At 42.0% G+C, this 19,173-nt stretch overlaps 1 protein-coding gene across 8 annotated transcripts in view; it reads left to right on the plus strand.

Annotated features, from left to right (window-relative positions):
- Positions 1 to 1,473: 1,473 nt before the first annotated feature.
- LOC147302236 (dedicator of cytokinesis protein 9-like) overlaps positions 1,474 to 19,173 on the plus strand; it is a 68,020-nt gene continuing 50,320 nt past the window's right edge. For 3 of the 8 annotated variants that reach the window (XM_086281528.1, XM_086281523.1, XM_086281524.1), the window contains exon 1: positions 14,708 to 15,196. In XM_086281528.1, coding sequence (XP_086137654.1) covers positions 15,035 to 15,196 — 162 coding nt within the window. In that variant the 5' untranslated portion in view covers positions 14,708 to 15,034. Of the gene's footprint in view, positions 1,822 to 14,707; positions 15,197 to 19,173 lie in introns of those variants that run through there. The other 5 variants (XM_086281532.1, XM_086281533.1, XM_086281527.1 and 2 more) reach the window with 3 other exon arrangements.

Genomic DNA, 19,173 nt, shown 5'->3' on the forward strand with positions numbered 1-19,173 from the left:
TCTAGTTTTGACAGGACAAACCACGTCTAAAATAGAAAGACAATGATTATTAAAAAGATTTGTTACAAAATGAACATCGTTATAAGGAGATAAAACTAAATTAAAGGCATCGGAAAATTTAACAGCAGTGGAGGAATTTAAGATGCGAGAGCTAACCACATGTCGAATAGGAGAGAGAGACAGATGAAAAGACAGGTTAAAAAGAATACAACGATGGTCCGAAATAAAAATGTCCTCAGTACAAATAAAATCAATGTTTAAACCTAAAGTAAAAACAAGGTCCAGTGTGTGTCCTTTGGTGTGTGTGGGACCAGACACATCCTGAGTAAAATGAAAAGAATCCATGACGCTAAGGAAACCTCTGGCAAAGAGGTCAGAGTATATATTAAAATCCCCGACTATGCTTCAAAGTCGAGGATAAAAAGTCACTGAACTCCTTTAAAACATACTGTTTAGGCCACACACTACAGCGCAGTAAAACGGATCTTTATTTCCAATTCTAACCAGCTGTAGTTCAAAGGATGACAAATGTCCGACAAACACCGCAGCGACACCTCCTCCTCGACCCGACGTCCGAGGCTGGCTGATGAAGGAGTACCCACTCGGGGAAAGTTCGATGAAGGATGAAAAGTCACCATCGCGCTGCCAGGTTTCAATTAGAAATAAGAAGTCCAGTTTCTTGGAAAGAATAAAATCGTTCAGCAAGAACGTTTTATTAGTCATTGATCGAGCGTTAATATATAATGTACTATTCCTGCATTTACCTACTTATACTTAGAATTTTCCAATTGTCATTTAAGGCATCGTTTGTTATTCAATCATTAGTGTTACTTTACTGCCTCTGTGTAGTGAATAAAACATTATAAGTGTTAAAGTACACTGTAATTATTCCAGCAGGTGGCAACGTTAGCCCGTGCCTATGACTAACCGGTGTGTGGTTTTCCCTCATCTAATCTCAAAAATCAAGTTTTCCTATATATATTTTCCTATATAGTCCTTTTATGAATATATAAAACAAATAACCCTAATTGCAATGGAAAACACTGAAGCTTTTAATATTGGAAAGAGACAGAAAACACTTAAACCTCACATCATCTATACCACGGAAAAACATTAGAACGTTTCCCGTTTCAAGGGTAGTTAATATGGGCCACAGCTCAACTCAAGGGCTCTGATTTCCGAGGCTCCCTTTTCACAGCGGGTAGCTCGTCGTGTTTAATTTTGTAGTTTTACAAATTTCCTTCCTGACTCAAGTCCACAGGCCATATGTATTTCCCACTGGAATCGAACCACCTGACAGCAGCTTTCACTATCGTATGAGGAAACAATTACACTATGGAGTCACAGAACTTGGCCAGATAGGCACATGATGGCTGAAAAAGCTCTGTCCTAATGACTAAAGGAGGCGTGTCTGTTTGCGAAAGGGACCTCGGCTGCCGGGACGAGACGCCGCAGGATTTTGGATGTTGCTCTCTGGTCGCTGTTGACTGGGGACGCAGTCGCCAGGTATCCTGGGCTACACTGTCCGCTAGCGTTAAGTTTACGAAAAGCATGACGACAGAATAAAACTGCACGATTCTGCGCTTAGGCAAGTCGGACATCCCGGAGCGCAGAGTATCTACGTTTTGCAGCGACAGCTTGTAAACAACCTCGCACACCGTGTGCTCGTCGCGGGACCTGTCTGTCTGATGAAAGGTGGGCTATACTATGGCTGCTGCGCCACTGGAGGCGAGGAAGTTTACCCGGGGTCTCAACAAACCGGGAACCGCCGCAGAGCTGAGGCAGAGCGTCTCCGAGGCTGTCAGGACATCAGTGTTGATGGTAAGAGAAAGGCTCTTACCAAGGCAAGTGAATGAACATATTTGACCCACTGTGTATCATGCAGTGTACCTTTGGAGTAGTTTGCTTCGTTCTTGCTACAGAGGAGAATTTGTTTGGTGCAAAGTTCAGTGCCTTGCTCAAAGGCAGTACTTCTAAAGAATGGCGTGTTTTACTGTATCAAAAACATTATGTTCAAACTGCCAATTTCTGGTGCATATACTTTACACTCGCCACGACCACGTAACTGAAATATACACCAGCTCTAACGTAATGAAGGCTAAACACACCCATCCATACACATTCTGTCATCTGACCCGCACAGTTTCATCTTTTAACTAGACAATGACCAAACGGCCACACAATGACAAAGGTAACAAAATATGCCTGTCTTATTTCAAATTCAAATTCAAATTGTTATTTGTCACGTACACAGTCATACACAGTACGATATGGATATGTAGTGAAATGCTTGGACAACTGCTCGTGACCTAAAGAAAACCAAAAAGGAAAAGGCTATGAATAAGATAGGAAATAAATATGAAAAATTAAAAAGGGTAAATTTAACTAGGAAGGAATAAAATATAAATTAAGGTTAAAAATGAAATAACTGTACAACACAAATTAGAATGAAGGGTAGGGCTGCTCGATTATGGCAAAAATGATAATCACGATTATTTTCACTGAAATTGAGATCGCGATTATTTGACGATATTTATTTAACCCTTTAAGACCTACTATAGAACCAAGTCCGCCAGAGCTTATATTATTTTTTTTACATGTTGTAGTGCCATTTGTGGGAGCATTTCAAGTTGCTAAATAACTGTTATAGCCCATATTTTAATAATATGTATGCATTAAGTCCATAGTAACTACATTAATTGCAAAAAAGTGCAATAAACTACAAAAAAATTTATATCGTTTTTGTTTTGTTACATATATTTCTACTTGGAGAAATTTAAGAGGTTTATCCCTCAAAACTTTAAATACAAAAAAGTTGCAAAAAATAGTTTACAACAACAGGAAATTTAGTTTGAGTATCTTCATAGTTTTATTTTGGAGATACACCAATTTTTATATACTGCAGGAAAAACAAAAAAAACAATCCTATGATGCAAATTTGCAAAGAAAACAGCAGGTGCATCAAAATAAACTATTTCCAGCAGTGCAATTTGAGTTCTAAGCATCCCAGAAACTATTCAGAAAAGTTAAACATGACCAGTATAGGCTTTTAAGGCCTACAAGTAAAAAACTACATTTTCCGCGAAAATGATGTCACTTCCGGTTTCGGGCAGGAAATGGCGGACATGCGATCGTTCACGCTGACGTCTGTTTCACTGTGGGAAGTGTTACGAACAGCTGATCGGATCGGCAAAGCGTGTTTCTGGAATATTATGTTTTTGTTCCTGCAAGCGCTTTTTATGCAATTTTTGCAAAGCTTTATGTGGAAGGAAACCGTGACCGAGGACAAGCTGATGGCATAAGATGTAAGTACAACTCCTCCGGTTTCATATGCAAAACAAATTATTGCGCTAGCTTACGCGGTTCAGGTTCTACAGGGATTTAAAAATAGTTACACAAAACGGAGCATGCTGCTCTGACCGGATTTAAAGGGTTAACAATGACTTTAGAAAATAATATAAAATAGTGTGCAACACCACTGAAGTTTTTTTTTTTTTACCTCTCTTTTCAACCAACAGCAGTCACTCTCCTCTCCAAATAACTTCTGCTTAGCTTTCTGAGCTTCCCCCGGGTCCTCTTAATCAGCGGTCTCCAACCTTTTTTGCGCCACGGACCGGTTTATGCCCAACAATATTTTCACGGACCGGCCTTTAAGGTGTCGCGGATAAATTAGGGAGGGGCTAATAATCGGCTCTGTCATTTTTAATGATCGTTGAAAGCCCAGATCGTAATCGTGATTAAAATTCGATTAATTGAGCAGCCCTAATGAAGGGTAAATTTAATTGGGAAAGAATAAGATAAAATATATAAATTAAAGTTGAAAATAAAATAACTGTACAACAAAATACACAATATAGAACTATATAAGAATGTATGAAGAAATATAAATAAATCTATACACAATAACAGCAGCTGTACAAGTATTAACTGGAAATGAAGAATGTAGTGTCCAGTGTTGTGCAATCCACATTATGTCTTGTGCAGTGCAAATATGCTTAAAGTGATTTAAGTGATGAAGTGAAAACAATGTCCAGAATGTCCAGTGTGTGTGTAAGAACTGTATGTGTGGGTCAGTACTGTGTGGTGGTGTGATTGAGAGACCGTATCGCCTGCGGGAAGAAGCTCCTCCTCAGTCTCTCTGTGTTGGTCTTCAGGGAGCGGAATCGCTTTCCTGACCTCAACAGAGAGAACAGTCTGTTGTTGGGATGGCTGAGGTCCTTCACGATCTTCCTGGCCTTGGTCCAGCACCGCCTGCTGTAGATTGAGTGCAGGTCAGGGAGCTCGGAGCGGATGGTGCGCTCAGCTGACCACACAACCCTCTGTAGAGCTCGTCTGTCCTGCATGGTGCTGTTCCCGAACCAGGTTAAGATGTTTCCCGTCAGGATGCTCTCTATGGTGCAGGAGTAAAAGTTCCTGAGCACCTTGGAGGGCAGTTGGAAGTCTCTCAAGCGTCTGAGGTGGTAGAGACGCTGACGGGCCTTTTTCACCACGGTGTTGATGTGACAGGACCATGACAGGTCCTGCGTGATGTGAACTCCGAGGTATTTGAAGCTGTCCACTCTCTCCACTCTCATATTTACAGTATGAAGGAAGATTATTCTGCACTTGTGTGCTCTGTGGCACATGTAATAGTAAAACAAACAAATAAAAAATGTATCATTCCTGACCAGCTCATCAGGATAGTTAAAAATACTGCAGTGGGGTTTTCACATGCAACTATGTCTATGTAAAGAGTGGAAACAAGGAGAAATAAAACAGCTCTGTTTAAGAGTAATGTGATCCACCGGTGCCTGTAAAGCTCACAAATTGTTGCATGACTGTCATGTCATAAATTCTTGTCATCGTCAGACTCAGAAAACAGTGCATCCAATCAAGGACTGTCCAACACATAACCCCTTAAGCCATATAATCTTTTGTTTTTAAAGCACGGATTAGATTAATATTTAAGTCATATTTATTTTTGTCATATTTTAAATGTTAAGCTTCAAAGATATTGGTAGGCTGAGTTTACTACCTTTACCTCCCCCTTGCTTTAATTTATTATATTAAGCTAACTGACTTATCATTTAGACTTCTGCCAAGCCCTTATATCTTGTTTTCTGTTTCTCTCTTTGCAAATTGAAATATTAAATAAAAGTTAAGATGAATAACTACATACATGTATATATCTAAATTTAGTAATATCCTTCTACGATTTTTCACAGGTAAAAATAGGATTAGTGAAAATAGTTAGCAGAAGCCTGAAAGATATCTTTTCAGTTGTTAATTTAAGTTAAAAACTCTGGTCCAGCAAAAATGAGGTTGGCTGGTGTTGGACTGTGGTTGCTTGGTGGTTTAATCAACAAGGATACAGGATTGAGAAAAACACAGGAAGTGTTTGGTAGATGGGCATGGGCTGCTGTACATACAGCTCTTCAACTTACATAAAACAATCCATTATGTAGTGTTAGTCTTCATTTCTGTTATGTCACAGTAGACTATTAATTCTGTCTTAGGCCAGTGTGTGGAGTGGCATAATGGATACTGAATCAAATCTCTGGGTTGTGTTTAATAATGGATGAGATGATGGCTATTTTTAAACTTGCCCTCTTTCTCTTCCGTAATGTGGTGTCACATTAAGCACCCGCGGGGTCATCAATTATGAATACCCGCAGATGCAATAAATCGTCTAAATTCAAGAGTGAGGCCAGTTCTTGGAACAAGTGCTCGTACACACGCTGTAGTGTAAACAAAGTGGAGGCCAAGCAGTAGAGCTAAGGAGCTAAGGACAGCCTATGGCATTTTAATAATGACTTCCAACTGTGGGAAATGTTTACTTAGACATTTTATACATCATTCTGCCATTTCCCTGCCTTGCCTTTACCCACTTCTTCATACTCATGCCCAGTTAAATTCTGTCTTTTTCTTTTAATATTTTAGGTTCTTTGTTAATGAGCCTGAATAACCTCGTGGCCCCTGTAAATGTGTGAAAGTGAGAGACACTAACCATATAATGTGCATCCTGATACCTTAATATCACCTCCCATTTTCGGTGGAACCGTGGAACCACTTAAGAGTCAATTCCACTCCAGAGGATTTGGTCTGATTAGAGCATTAAAAAACTGGCAGAGATAAGCTGCAGATTTGCAGATGCTTTAGCACTGCTGACCTATATCTGTGACATGATACAGGGGCTGTGATGGTGCCGGCCGTTTGGTTGTCTGCTGGTTTTTGTGGTCCTGAGTTGCTATGACTGATCGCTGAGCCTAAGCCTTTTCAAACCATGTGGTTTCCATGCTTTCTTTATTTAGGCTGCCTCATGCTCTGTGTCATTACCACCCTTACAGTGAAGTAAACACCGTGGTCAGTCTGGTGTAGAGGAGACTGCAGGAGAAACATTATTTCTTTTTTATTCGTTGTAAGAAAACAACAAAAGTCAACATCACTGTAATCTGAAATTCCAACATCATGACATGATTTTGACATTTTGCCAACCAAACCAAACCAGACAGGCCACTGATCCTTTTAATGCCCGCAGGCTCACAAATGAAGAAGCTGCTTCTTGTTTGAACGCCACGTCATGTTTTTTGGATTGTCTCTGCATGTTTTTGCCGTGTTTTTATTTCTGCTGCATAGCCTGCAGCTGTAATTTAAGTGAGTGTATAGGAGAGGCTTCAACTTGTTGCAAAATGTTTTGTGTGTTTTGACGTTGCTGTTTTGTTCATTGGAGGTTTTTTTGCCTCAGATTTTGCAGGAAGCATTTATTGCATTTCAACTGAAGAGTCTTTTGCAGAGCTCAACAAATCTTAATTATTCTGTGAACAAATGAAACAAGACTAAGATAATCCCAAATTAAGATTTCTTCTTTGTTTAGCCAGATTTTCCTGCCATCGTGATTGGCAAAGCCATAAAACACATTGTAGAGCTAAACATGATAATTACTCATGTATAGTTTTATCTTTTATATGTAAAATTGTAAATAGTTACACTTTATAAGTATGATATTTCATGTAATTTTATGTATTTGTTGTCTGAACTGGATCGTTATAAATTGTTTGATGTTGTTGTTAAATTTCTTATTTATTGTTTTTGTCTGACCTGCCAGGTCAAGCGTGACACGTAGACTTTTGGCTAACTCTGGCATACTGACACTGATGTTCATTAATCAGAATCAGAATCAGAATACTTTATTGATCCCTGGGGGAAATTATTTTTTGTTACAGTGCTCCATTTTAAACCAACATTAAGACAAGACAGACAATACGCTAACTAAGAATAGTACAATATATACATATATATACATACATACATACATAAGTCACTTATAAATAAATAGTTGGAAAAGAAACATGTGTAGCTGTAGCAGCAAACAGTGTGTTAAGTGGATGCGTTGTACAGGGAGATGGCCACAGGCAGGAATGATTTCCTGTGTCGTTCAGTGGTGCTTTTCGGTAATCTCAGTCTCTCACTGAACGAGCTCCTGTGACTGACCAACATGTCATGGAGTGGGTGGGAGGTGTTATCCAACATTGTCTTTATCTTGGACAGCATCCGCCTCTCCGACACCACCTTGAGGGAGTCCAGCTCCATCCCCACAACATTGCTGGCCTTACGGATCAGTTTATTAAGTCTGTTGGCATCTGCGACCCTCAGCCTGCTCCCCCAGCATGCAACAGCATAGAGGATCGCACTGGCCACAACAGACTCATAGAAAATCCTCAGCATTTTCTGGCAGATGTTGAAGGACCTCAGTCGCCTCAAAAAATAGAGACGACTCTGGCCCTTCCTGTAAAGTGCTGTGGTGTTTTTAGCCCAGTCCAGTTTATTGTCAATGTGTACTCCAAGGTATTTATAGTCCTCCACAATGTCAACACTGACCCCCTGGATTGAAACAGGGGTCAAGTGTTTCCTGGTCTTCCTGAAGTCCACGATCAGTTCCTTGGTCTTTGCCACGTTGAGCTGCAGATGATTCTGCTCACACCACGTGACAAAGGAGTCGACCACAGCCCGGTACTCTGTCTCATCATCCCTGCTGATGCATCCAACCACCGCAGAGTCATCAGAAAACTTCTGAAGATGGCAGGTCTCTGTGCAGTGGCTGAAGTCTGTGGTGTAGAGGGTGAAGAGGAAGGGGGAGAGGACAGTCCCCTGTGGTGCCCCTGTGTTGCTAATCACCTTGTCAGACACACACTGTGGGAGACGTACATATTGTGGTCTTCCTGTCAGGTAATCAACAATCCAGGACACCAGAGAAGCATCCACCTGCATCGCTGCTAACTTATCACCCAGGAGGGTCGGCCTGATGGTGTTGAAAGCACTGGAAAAGTCAAAAAACATGACCCTCACAGTGCTCGCCGGCTGGTCCAGATGGGTGTAGACACGATTGAGCAGGTAGATGATGGCGTCCTCTGTTCCGAGACGAGGCTGATAAGCGAACTGAAGGGGATCCAGATGTGGTCTTACTATGGGTCGCAGCTGGTCCAGGATGAGCCTTTCCAGGGTCTTCATGATGTGGGAGGTCAGTGCCACGGGCCTGTAATCCTGGGGGCCACTGGGACGAGGCGTCTTTGGTACAGGGACGAGGCATGATGTCTTCCACATCACCGGGACATGCAGACTCAGACTCAGCATAAACAGTTTATGAAAGACTCCACACAGCTGGGGGGCACAGGTCTTGAGGACAAGGGGACTCACTCCGTCTGGTCCAGCAGACTTGCCTGAGTGAAGTCTCCTCATTTGCATCTCAACCTGGTATTGAGTGAAGGTGATGGGTGGGGGAGGGGTGTCAGGAATCTCACAGGAGGCAACATGTGAAGAGAGAGGCTGGCACAGTGGTGTGGCTCTGGATTCCAGGCTGACTGCAGGTGAGGTTGTGGGGGTGGGAGCAGACACTGTGGTGTCGAATCTATTGAAAAACAGATTCAACTCGTCGGCTCTATTCTCACCTCCCTCAGCTCCCCTGCTGTTGGTTGGCCTGAATCCAGTGATGGTCTTCATGCCCCTCCACACCTCTCTCATGCTGTTCTGCTGGAGTTTCCACTCCAGCTTCCTCCTGTAATTGTCCTTAGCCTCTCTGATCTTGTCCTTTAGTAACACCTGGATCTTCCTCACCTCCTCTTTGTTGCCCCCTCTGAAAGCCCTCTTCTTGTTGTTGAGGAGGGCTTTGATGTCCTTAGTCACCCACGGCTTGTTATTTGGGTAACAATGAACAGTCTGAGCTGGAACAATGGAGTCGGTGCAGAAAGTTATGTAGCCTGTGATACACTCAGTAAGCCCATTGATGTCCTCGGCGTGAGGCTCACAGAGTGTTTCCCAGTCGGTCACCTCGAAACAGCCCTGTAGTTCCGCTATTGCCTCCTCTGACCACCTCCTAACAGTCCTGGTGGTCACAGGTTCCCTCCTCACAATTGGCACATAGCGGGGGGTGAGGTGAATCAGGTTATGATCTGACCTACCAAGTGGGGGGAGGGAGGAGGAGCTGTATGCATCCTTGACGTTAGCATACAGTAAGTCTAAAGTTTTCTCTCCCCTGGTGGGACAGTCCACATATTGTTTGAATGTTGGTAGTGTATTGTCCAGTGATACATGGTTGAAGTCACCCGAGATCACAATAAAGGCACTCGGGTGCTGAGTCTGTAGCCGAGCTATGGCAGAGTGGATAGTGTCACATGCAGCTGTGGGGTTAGCAGAGGGGGGAACATAGACAGCCACCAAGATGACGTGAGAGAATTCCCTGGGTAAATAATACGGCCTGAGTCCAACAGCACACAGTTCAGTGTCCGGGCAACAAATCCTTTCTTTGATTGTTATGTTGGCAGGGTTACACCACCGGTTGTTAACTAAAACAGCAAGCCCACCTCCTTTACGCTTACCGCTAGCGATGCTGTCCCTGTCCGCCCGAACAGTGTGGAAGCCTTCCACGGAAGCATTCTCATCGGGAATGTCCTGGTGCAGCCATGATTCGGTGAAACACATCAGGCTACACTCTCGGTATTCCACTGTCTATAAATACTTTCAAATAACCATCATGAAAAAAAAACCCAGTGGCTATTTCAATCAGCTGTGTAGTCACTTGTGTCTGCAAAAAATGGGCAGTGACCAGAAAATATTTTATCTGACCCAGATGACACAATTGCATATCCAGTTCTGTGGAGCATGTGCAAAAATAGGTTTTTGGTGTGGACAACATTCATGGCCTCTTTGGTTGCTTGAGGATCCTGACATGTGAAAGTTGGACAAAAAGCGATACAATTAGAAAACTTGAAGCCTACTTAGATTGAAACAAAAAACAGCAACAGTGTGCTAATTTTAAAGCTACTAAAAGTCTATCCGAACATGTTTGGTTTTTTTTTTTTTTTTGAAATAAAAACGTTCTTCTGCAGGGTTCATGTGGACCCTGTTTCACTCTGTCAATACCTGCAGGCACTCAATACCCAAATCACAGTGGAGTGCATTCATTACTTTTAGCCTAAATTTAGGTCCATGATGAAACTTATGGCCTCTGTGCCTGAGATGAAGAGAGGAAGCACAGTAACACTCAAAGAACAATGGGAACATGATCTGAGCCCTTCACATTTCAATGAGACTGTCCTTGGACCCATAGCTGGACTGGTCATTGGGCATACTGGGAATCTGTCCGGTGGGCCGATGGTAATTTTTCGTTTTTATGCGCTGATTTTTTTTGTTGTTCTGTTTTTTCCCCGTAACGGTGTAAACAATGAAAGGTGGCGGATTGGCCAGATGCTGGCAGATGTGTAAAAATAACTCAATTGTTTGGTGGTGGCTATGGCGGAGCTTCCACAGATTCAGTAAAATTAGAAAGTGGTGGAGGCCAGCAGGTGGATGAGGGAAAGGGGAGGCAGCTGCTGCTACTTCAATCACGAAACTGATCAATGATCAGCTGATTGGCTTTTCTGTCACAAGTCCCGTCTGTCTTGTTTGTTTATCGCCCACTTTGCACCAGAAAGAGGAAACCAGTGGCAGCAGCACGTTTAAGCTTGATCAGCTGTTGTTAGAATTGATTTAATATTACTTTCTAGTATCAGCTGATGTTTGCTGGAGCCACAGCTGTAAAAGCTGCTGGTCTTGATATCGGTTTGGATATCTGGGAAACATGAAGATGAAACCAGGAGATGTCCTTACTGAATCATCAGAGCTGAACAGGTGATGGAGAAACAGGTTTACCTTTTAGGTGACATGAATTAGTTGAAGGGAAGTTATGAACTGTTTGAGAGACAAATAACACCAGTATCCTTTTTTACTTAGCTGACATCTGGTAACTGTGTAGGGGCGGCTCTAGCAAAGTTTTGCCAGGACGGCAGGTAGGGCATTAACAGGGAAAGGGGGCACAAAGAAATACTTTTCTTTCTTATTCTCATTTAAAACGTCTAGCAAATATCAGTTTTTAGTTATTTTGTTAGTTAGTTTTTTTGTTAGAAAAAATATTTTGCCCTGCCATGATGTTAATTGATGTGGTAAATAAATAGTTCATGAAAACATCACTAAATCTGTCATTTATTATTTTTAATATTCAGTAATGGTCATGTTTTACCTCTAGTCTTCTCTGTCTTAATGTCAGGTTTCCACCATGTGTTGTAGATAGTTTAGGAGGTTAACTCGACCAAGCAGTCTTTGGGTTTTGGCTAAGTACTGTTTAGAATACCAGAATAGGGAGTGTAGGTTTAAGTTTTAGAGTGATACATATATACCAACAAGACAGTGTACATCACTGTCACAACGACGTTTGTTTTCATTCAAAGGCTTTATGGTCCATCCATCCATCCATCCATCCATCTTCATCCGCTTTATCCGAGGCTGGGTCGCGGGGGCAGCAACCTAAGCAAAGACCTTTATGGTTTTTCCTATAATACCTGGTGGGCCGGTCTGTAGTCAAAATGCCTAGGCTGATTTTTTTGTCCCAGTCCAGCCCTGCTTGGACCCCTATAGGGTCCCTCTCCCCATAACCTCAACTAACTTAAAAGTACCTGTGTTTTATTGTTTGTATTCATTTAACAAGAGCCATATCATGGATGGATAATCATATAATATCCTTATTATTTTGTACCGTATTTACCATATTATCTTCCTGATTTTGCCTGTCAGCCTATAGTCTTACCCCATTAAAATGGAAAAATTCCATTCCTCTTTTCATCCTAGATGGTTAAGAGATGCTGTGTGTAATTGAACTGATTAAATCAAATCAAACCACATTAGTGAAACCATTCGTTTGCTTGCTCACACTGGGCAGTGTTACAGTGTTTGGGCAAAGCTTTTAGTGACCATATATCTGGAGCTTTTTTGTTGTTTTGTTTTGTTTCATAGAAAGCTTTTTCAGAATATATTCAGGTTAGAAGTGTCTCCTGGCTTTTTCCAGCAAGTTATCGGGGTTGTTGCACTGTTAGTATCAGCCTCTGGGAGGCAGCATTGGTCCATGTCTCCTGGCATTACAGGCTTCAAGTTACTTTAGAATAAAGACTTATTCAAGGATGTGCACATGAGAAAAGCATAATGTTTGCTTTGCTGACTGAGGGCGATTTTCCTATTTTTGTTTTGCAGTCTGCTTTACAACACATGGAAAAAGATCAAAAAGTATTTGTATTTATTGAAAGGGAAACTCAAATGAATATATACATGCAGGTTATTGTCCTTACTTCTAAAGGGAGCTTTCAAAAGTGAAAACAGAATGCCTGTTGCAAGTGATTTGAGAATTTAGTAGCAAAAATATCCTGCAGAATAGAGAATTAATGTCAACTGTGGAGCTCTGCTGTGCAGGTCTAAAGACCATTTTATCGTTTTTCAGTTCATTATTTTGTTTAGTTTTTGCTCTATAGCTTTATAGAATTTCATGCTCATAGATGTTATTTTCCACCACAGCTGACAGTTTTCAATTCAGTCTGAATGTATTTATATAGCAGGATTATAAAGCAGTGGAACAACGATCCCCTCACTGTGCTTGAAGTAGAAATGAAACAGTAAATGTATAAAGGCTGATTACACCATTGAGGCCGGCTCTCAAAAACTGACATAACTAACATAAACTAATGGAAATCTTACTAATAAGACAACCAATAACTACAATAACTGCTGTTACAGCAGTTATTTATTTAGGGGAAAAAGGGACACTAAAACTAAAAATCAGTTTAAGGGGGTCACATTTGTGCTGCCTCTGGCTGTAACAGTGGGTTGAACCAGCTTTCACCTGACTCAAACAGACTCTTCTCCACATAGCCCTTATTTTTAAAGTGCTTTACAAACACAAACATTATGGCTAACAGGTGGATTTTCTTGTGTCAGTGCAGTTAGCTAAACAACGTACAACCACTTACTGCTTCAGAAAGTAGACAGTATAGCCTTGATTTTAACATAAAAGTTATTGTTGCAGCACATAAGTGGTCCCCTTAAACAGATTTTTTTAGTTTACTCTCTTTATATTCCCCTGAGTTATTGGTTCTGTTGCTAGTTTAAGTCTATTGACAGTGACCAACCAATCGGTGACGTAAGGTTCCATACTGACAGAAGATGGTGCTAAACACGTTTTTAAAACTTTAAGTACTTATTTCTTAAATCCAGCTTCACAGACAGAGTTACTTCTATGTCAGTTTTTGAGATGAGGCCTCAATGGTATAAATTAGCCTTTACCTTTACTTGAAGGTAGATCATTACCAGGACAACGCCGGCTTGTGAGATCCTAAGATTTCCAAGGTGTACAGTAGACCTAGAAACTCCTTTTGTAGGAATAAAGAGGTTACTATATGAGATTCTCTGAAAAGTCTTAACTGTATGTGTGTATTTTTACAATTATCCTCATGCATACACTAGTTTAATAGAAAAAAAAATGATTGCAGTACACGTGAACTTATTTAAATAACTTCATTCAGTATCTTACTAGATACTGGGCAGAATTCAAACTTGTGACTCCCGCTTCAAAGGTGTGTACTCTTACTACTACACTATCCAGCTGCCATAAATAATTTGTGTCAGAAGTGGGATTCGAACCCATGTCTCCACAGGAGACTGTGACATCCTGACAATTATGTATATCTCCTATCAGAATCAGATGCGTTACCCAGGTGTTACCCATTGTGCTACATCATCCACTTAAAAGTAGGTGAGTATGTCAATCACTGATCAAATATTTATACCAGCAACCACAGAGAAGATGAAGAATATACATTTAAATTGCTGTAAATAAACACACCTGTATATTTTATAGCTTTTTCTATGACGCAGTAGGACAGCGACCAGTAAATAACAGTAAAAGTAATACCAGGCTTGTGTTAGTGACCATGTGACTGCCACACAAGATCAAGGGAAGTTAAGTCATTCCTTTTAAGACTAAATGACATCAAAGATTACTGCATCTGCTGTAATTCCAGTGTCAGTGGGGAAAAGAATATCAAGCGAGAGGGGGAAAGAGGAAGAGTAAAACGTTGTTTGCAGGAGGTGATTTATGTGTGGGTGAGTCTGTGTTTGCATTTTTGTTAGTAGTAGTCTGCTTGTACTGTTGACAAAGCATGCAGAGTCAGATAAATGACTAAGCTGCATGACTGTAGGTTGGGGGTGGGGGGCTGCTGAGAGAGCGAGAAGGAGTGGGTGGGGCGGGGTAGTGACAAGAATGAGTGAGATACGAGGTTGACAAAAGGGGGAAAGAGAAAGGGGAGAGAGAGGGAGAAGGAAAGAGCAACTGAGCATCCTCATCCCCCAGCAGAAGGAAGAGGAGGCTGTTAGTCAACGCCCTGCTCTGACTGAAAGAGCAGCTCAGCAGCCTCATGCCGTTCATCCCCACTGAGCAGCAAACAGAAGGATGCCACTCAGCAGCCTGACCCTTAGGCTGAGATTTGCTGGATTTGCTTTTCAAAATGGTGAATGTGTTTCAAATGGAATGATTGGGAATCCTTGTAAGCTACAGGGGATCATCTGATACCTATCAGTTCATCTGCAACAGGACTTTGTGGGAAAGAGGTCAAGTTTGACAGACAAAGTTGGGGCTGCTGTATCTGTGTGTCGCAAAAATTCAGCTTTTCCTGCATGGTACCTGTGAGCATCTGGGAGCACCATGGGCTGCACCACCAGCGTGGTTCTCTTGGAGGTGCTGCGTTCCATCCTTGAGAGAAATTGTGGCTACATCAAGGGGGAGGTGGAGCTGGTGGTTCTGGAGGAGCAAGTGGAAACATCAAGTCTAAGGGGATCTCAACTGTGGATTCCCACCAGCACACTGGTAACTACCACTAAATATTAGTCTTGTGTTTAGGTATATTTTCCAAGAAGTCAGTAACACAGTCAGCATATTAACCATCATCAAATAAAAAGCAAATTGATCATTAACTGCACTTAATACTTATTTATCAGTAACTAATAACAACACAATAATTAATGTTTACTAACTGGTTAATAACTGGCCAGCAAATAATCTGTCCAGTGTAGTTGGGTGAAAAATGTTTGATCTGCTGAATTTTAAGTTTGCTCACTTACAAAGGAATAAGCAGTCTATTTTTTATGATAGTTTCATTTTATTGGACAGGAACAGAATATCAACCAAAACCCTGAAAAAAAAACTCACATTACCAAAGAGCTCTCAAAGGATGTCAGGGACAAGATTATAGACAAGCACAAGGCTGGAATTCTGGAATTTGGCTACAAGACCATCAGAAAAAAAGTGTGATGAAAAGAACACAGCTGTTGGTGCAATTATTTGAAAATGGGAATGGAATCAAAATAGCCATCATTTGATGATCATGAGAAAGGTGGTGCATTAGCCCAAAACTATAACATTACTAAGTACCGGTACTAAGGATTAAGGACGACATCACTGCATTGAGAGGCCAGTGGATGCGGCCATTTACTGTGAAATCTTGGGCGAGAACTTCCGTTCCTCAACTAGGACACTGAAGATGGGTCATTGATGTGTCGTCCAGCATGATAATGACCCAAAACATACCACTAATGCAGTCTTTCTATAACAGAAGTCAAATATTCTCCAGAAAGTTCTTCCCGTATGTGTTGCAGAGGTTCCCATAAATGTGTGGCACTTGTAGGTTGCTTTGCTTTTACTCTTCTGTCCAGTTCATTCCAAACCATCTCGATGGGGTTTAAGTCTGGAGACTGTTTTTAAGCTTACCATCTTGTTCTTTTTTCCTGAGGTAATTCTGGCATAGCTCAGACTTATGTTTTGGGTTATTGTTTTGCTGTAGGATGAACCCCTGACCAACTAAGCGCATACCAGAGGGACCACCATTGCGTGGTGCTGCAGAATGCTGTGGTAGCCAGCAAAGATGGGCGCGTTACTGTAATCTGATTACTTTTTTCAAGTAACGAGTAAAGTAAGGGTTTACTATTGCAAAAACGGTAATTAGATTACCGTTACTTTCCCGTAGGAACGCTGCGTTACTAAAACCGTGATTTTTTTGCGAGAATGTCTCACGACAGTGACGTAAGCGAGTGCGCCGTTAGTGACAACAGCTGTCTGCAGATCAACAATGGATCACATATCGATTGTGGGAGAGAGTATGAGCGTGCAGTGTTTAAAGCGTGGAAGTACTGACCTTACTTTGAGTTTGATTCCATAAAAAGTGACAAAAACATTAGCGTCCATTGTGCGTGGGAAGAAAACTTCTTTTTACAGCGAAAAAAACCCCTAAACTTCCAAGCAAGCACCGGGTGCGCCATGACGTAATGGGAAACTCACAGAGAAAGTCGCGGATTCTTCAACTGACCGCGGCACACCTGCACCAGGGTAAACCTCCGCCTACCGTAGTCCTGCTTTACAGGTGAAAATAGAGCAAAAGGACCGCTGAGTCTTTGACTTTATTTATTTTCTGCTGTGTTTTACTTGCATCTATTTGAAAGAGTGAGTGTAAACACAAAAAATATTTTATTTTATGTGCTGGAATGTGCAGAAAATAGGTTTAAATGTTAAACTAATTTATTCAAGTCAGAGAATGTTGCATATAATAAAATTTTTGCTTGATGTATAAAGTTAAAAGATTAAAACTGATAAAACAAGTTTAAAAAAAAGAGACTTTTCCATTTGATTACATTTTGTATGATGGATTATGTAGAAAAAGTAGAATTGGGCTGAAAGATCTATCACTTTATCACCTCTTCAGGTTGTAAATCGTGTTTTTAAAAAGTAACTAAGTAACTAAGTAATTAATTACTTTTGAAAATAAGTAATCAGTAAAGTAACAGTAATTAGTTACTGATTACTTTTTTCAAGTAACTTGACCAACACTGGTAGCCAGGCTCTCCAGTGTATCCTTTGAAAACCACGGATCTTCATGTGATCACCCCAGCTAGTTGCAGGAGCATTGACTGAATACTTCTGTCCTTGGGACTTGGATAAAGCTGGGGTAGCCTACATACTGAGCACAGCTTAACCGCCCCGAAGTTGGTGTTAGCCTAACTTCAAGTCAGCAGACAACAGAACTATCTAGTTCAACTTGGCAGAGGTGTTTTAAGAGGGCAAGAACTGACAGATGACTGTGATGACAGGGGTGTATATGTGCAGGCAGGTCCCAGGTGTCATTGCAGATCCATCCATCCATCCATCCATCCATCCATCCATCCATCCATCCATCCATTTTCTTCCGCTTTATCCGGGGCCGGGTCGCGGGGGCAGCAGCCTAAGCAGAGAAGCCCAGACCTCCGTCTCCCTAGCCACCTCCTCTAGCTTATCCAGGGGAACACCAAGGTGTTCCCAGGCCAGCCGAGAGATATAATCTCTCCAGCGTGTCCTGGATCTGCCCCGGGGCCTCCTCCCGGTGGGACATGCTCGGAACACCTCACCCAGAAGGTGCCCAGGAGGCATCCTTGTCAGATGCCCGAACCACCTCAGCTGGCTCCTTTCGATGTGGAGGAGCAGCGGCTCTACTCTAAACCTCCCGGATTGCTGAACTTCTCACCCTATCTCTAAGGGAGAGGCCAGCCACCCTTCGGAGGAAGCTCATTTCTGCCGCTTATGTCCGCAATCTCGTTCTTTCGGTCACTACCCACAGCTCGTGGCCATAGGTGAGGGTAGGGACGTAGATCGACCGGTAAATTGAGAGCTTCGCTTTTACACTCAGCTCTCTCTTCACCATGACGGACCGGTGCAGGGTCTGCATCACTGCGGCCGCAGAACCAATCCATCTGTCGATCTCCGACTCCCTTCTCCCATCACTTGCGAACAAGACCCCGAGATACTTGAACTCCTCCACTTGTGGCAGGAACTCATCCCCGACCCGGAGTGGACACTCCACCCTTTTCCGGCTGAGAACCATGGCCTCAGATTTGGAGGTGCTGATCCTCATTCCCGCTACTTCATACTCAGCTGTGAACCGTTCCAGTGTGAGCTGGAGGCCATCACCCGATGAAGCCAACAGAACCACATCATCCGCGAAAAGCAGAGATCAGTTTCTGAGGCCACTGAAGTCATAGCCCTCCGCCACTTGGCTGCGCCTAGAAATCCTGTCCATAAAAATTATGAACAGAATTGGTGACAAAGAGCAGCCCTGGCAGAGCCCATCACCCACCGGGAACGAGTCCGACTTATTGCTGGCAATGCGAACCAAGCTCTTGCAACGGTTGTATAGGGATTGAATGGCCCGTAGCAATGGGCCAGACACCCCATACTCCCGTAGCATTTCCCACAGGACACCCCAAGGGACACGGTTGAATGCCTTCTCCAAGTCCACAAAACACATGTAGACTGGTTGGGCAAACTCCCATGTGCCCTCAAGTATCCTTGAGAGGATAAAGAGCTGGTCCAGAGCTAGGACGAAAACCGCATTGTTCCTCCTGTATCTGAGGTTTGACTAGCAGACGAACTCTGGTTAGTCATTGCAGATCATCTGCATTACAAGCTTGAACAGATTTGTCTTCAGCCACAACATGCGGAGGCATTATATGCCATACTATGTGTTGTAACAAGTGAATTGACTGAAAGGACACCTAAGAGCTACATCTCAGACTCATTTATCATGCTAACTCAATTAGTATAGTCAATATTTATGTTCAATTAGAAGACGACTCAATAAAAAAATCAATAAATACAAACAGAAGCTGGAACTAAGAACTGAAGACTCAAAATACAAAGGAAATCTAATATATATAAATAATAGAATCAAAATATAAAAAATAACTAAAAACCAAACAGAGAATACCTTATAGTAAAAGAGAATTCAAATTCCAAAAAACTCAGAACACTGGGTCCCAGAC

Source organism: Aulonocara sp. 'chitande type north' Nkhata Bay, linkage group LG23 (genome assembly GCF_057382095.1).
Source record: "Aulonocara sp. 'chitande type north' Nkhata Bay isolate Kocher_YH1m ecotype deep benthic linkage group LG23, A_spYH_male_GT1.1, whole genome shotgun sequence".
NCBI classification, from domain to species: domain Eukaryota; kingdom Metazoa; phylum Chordata; class Actinopteri; order Cichliformes; family Cichlidae; genus Aulonocara; species Aulonocara sp. 'chitande type north' Nkhata Bay.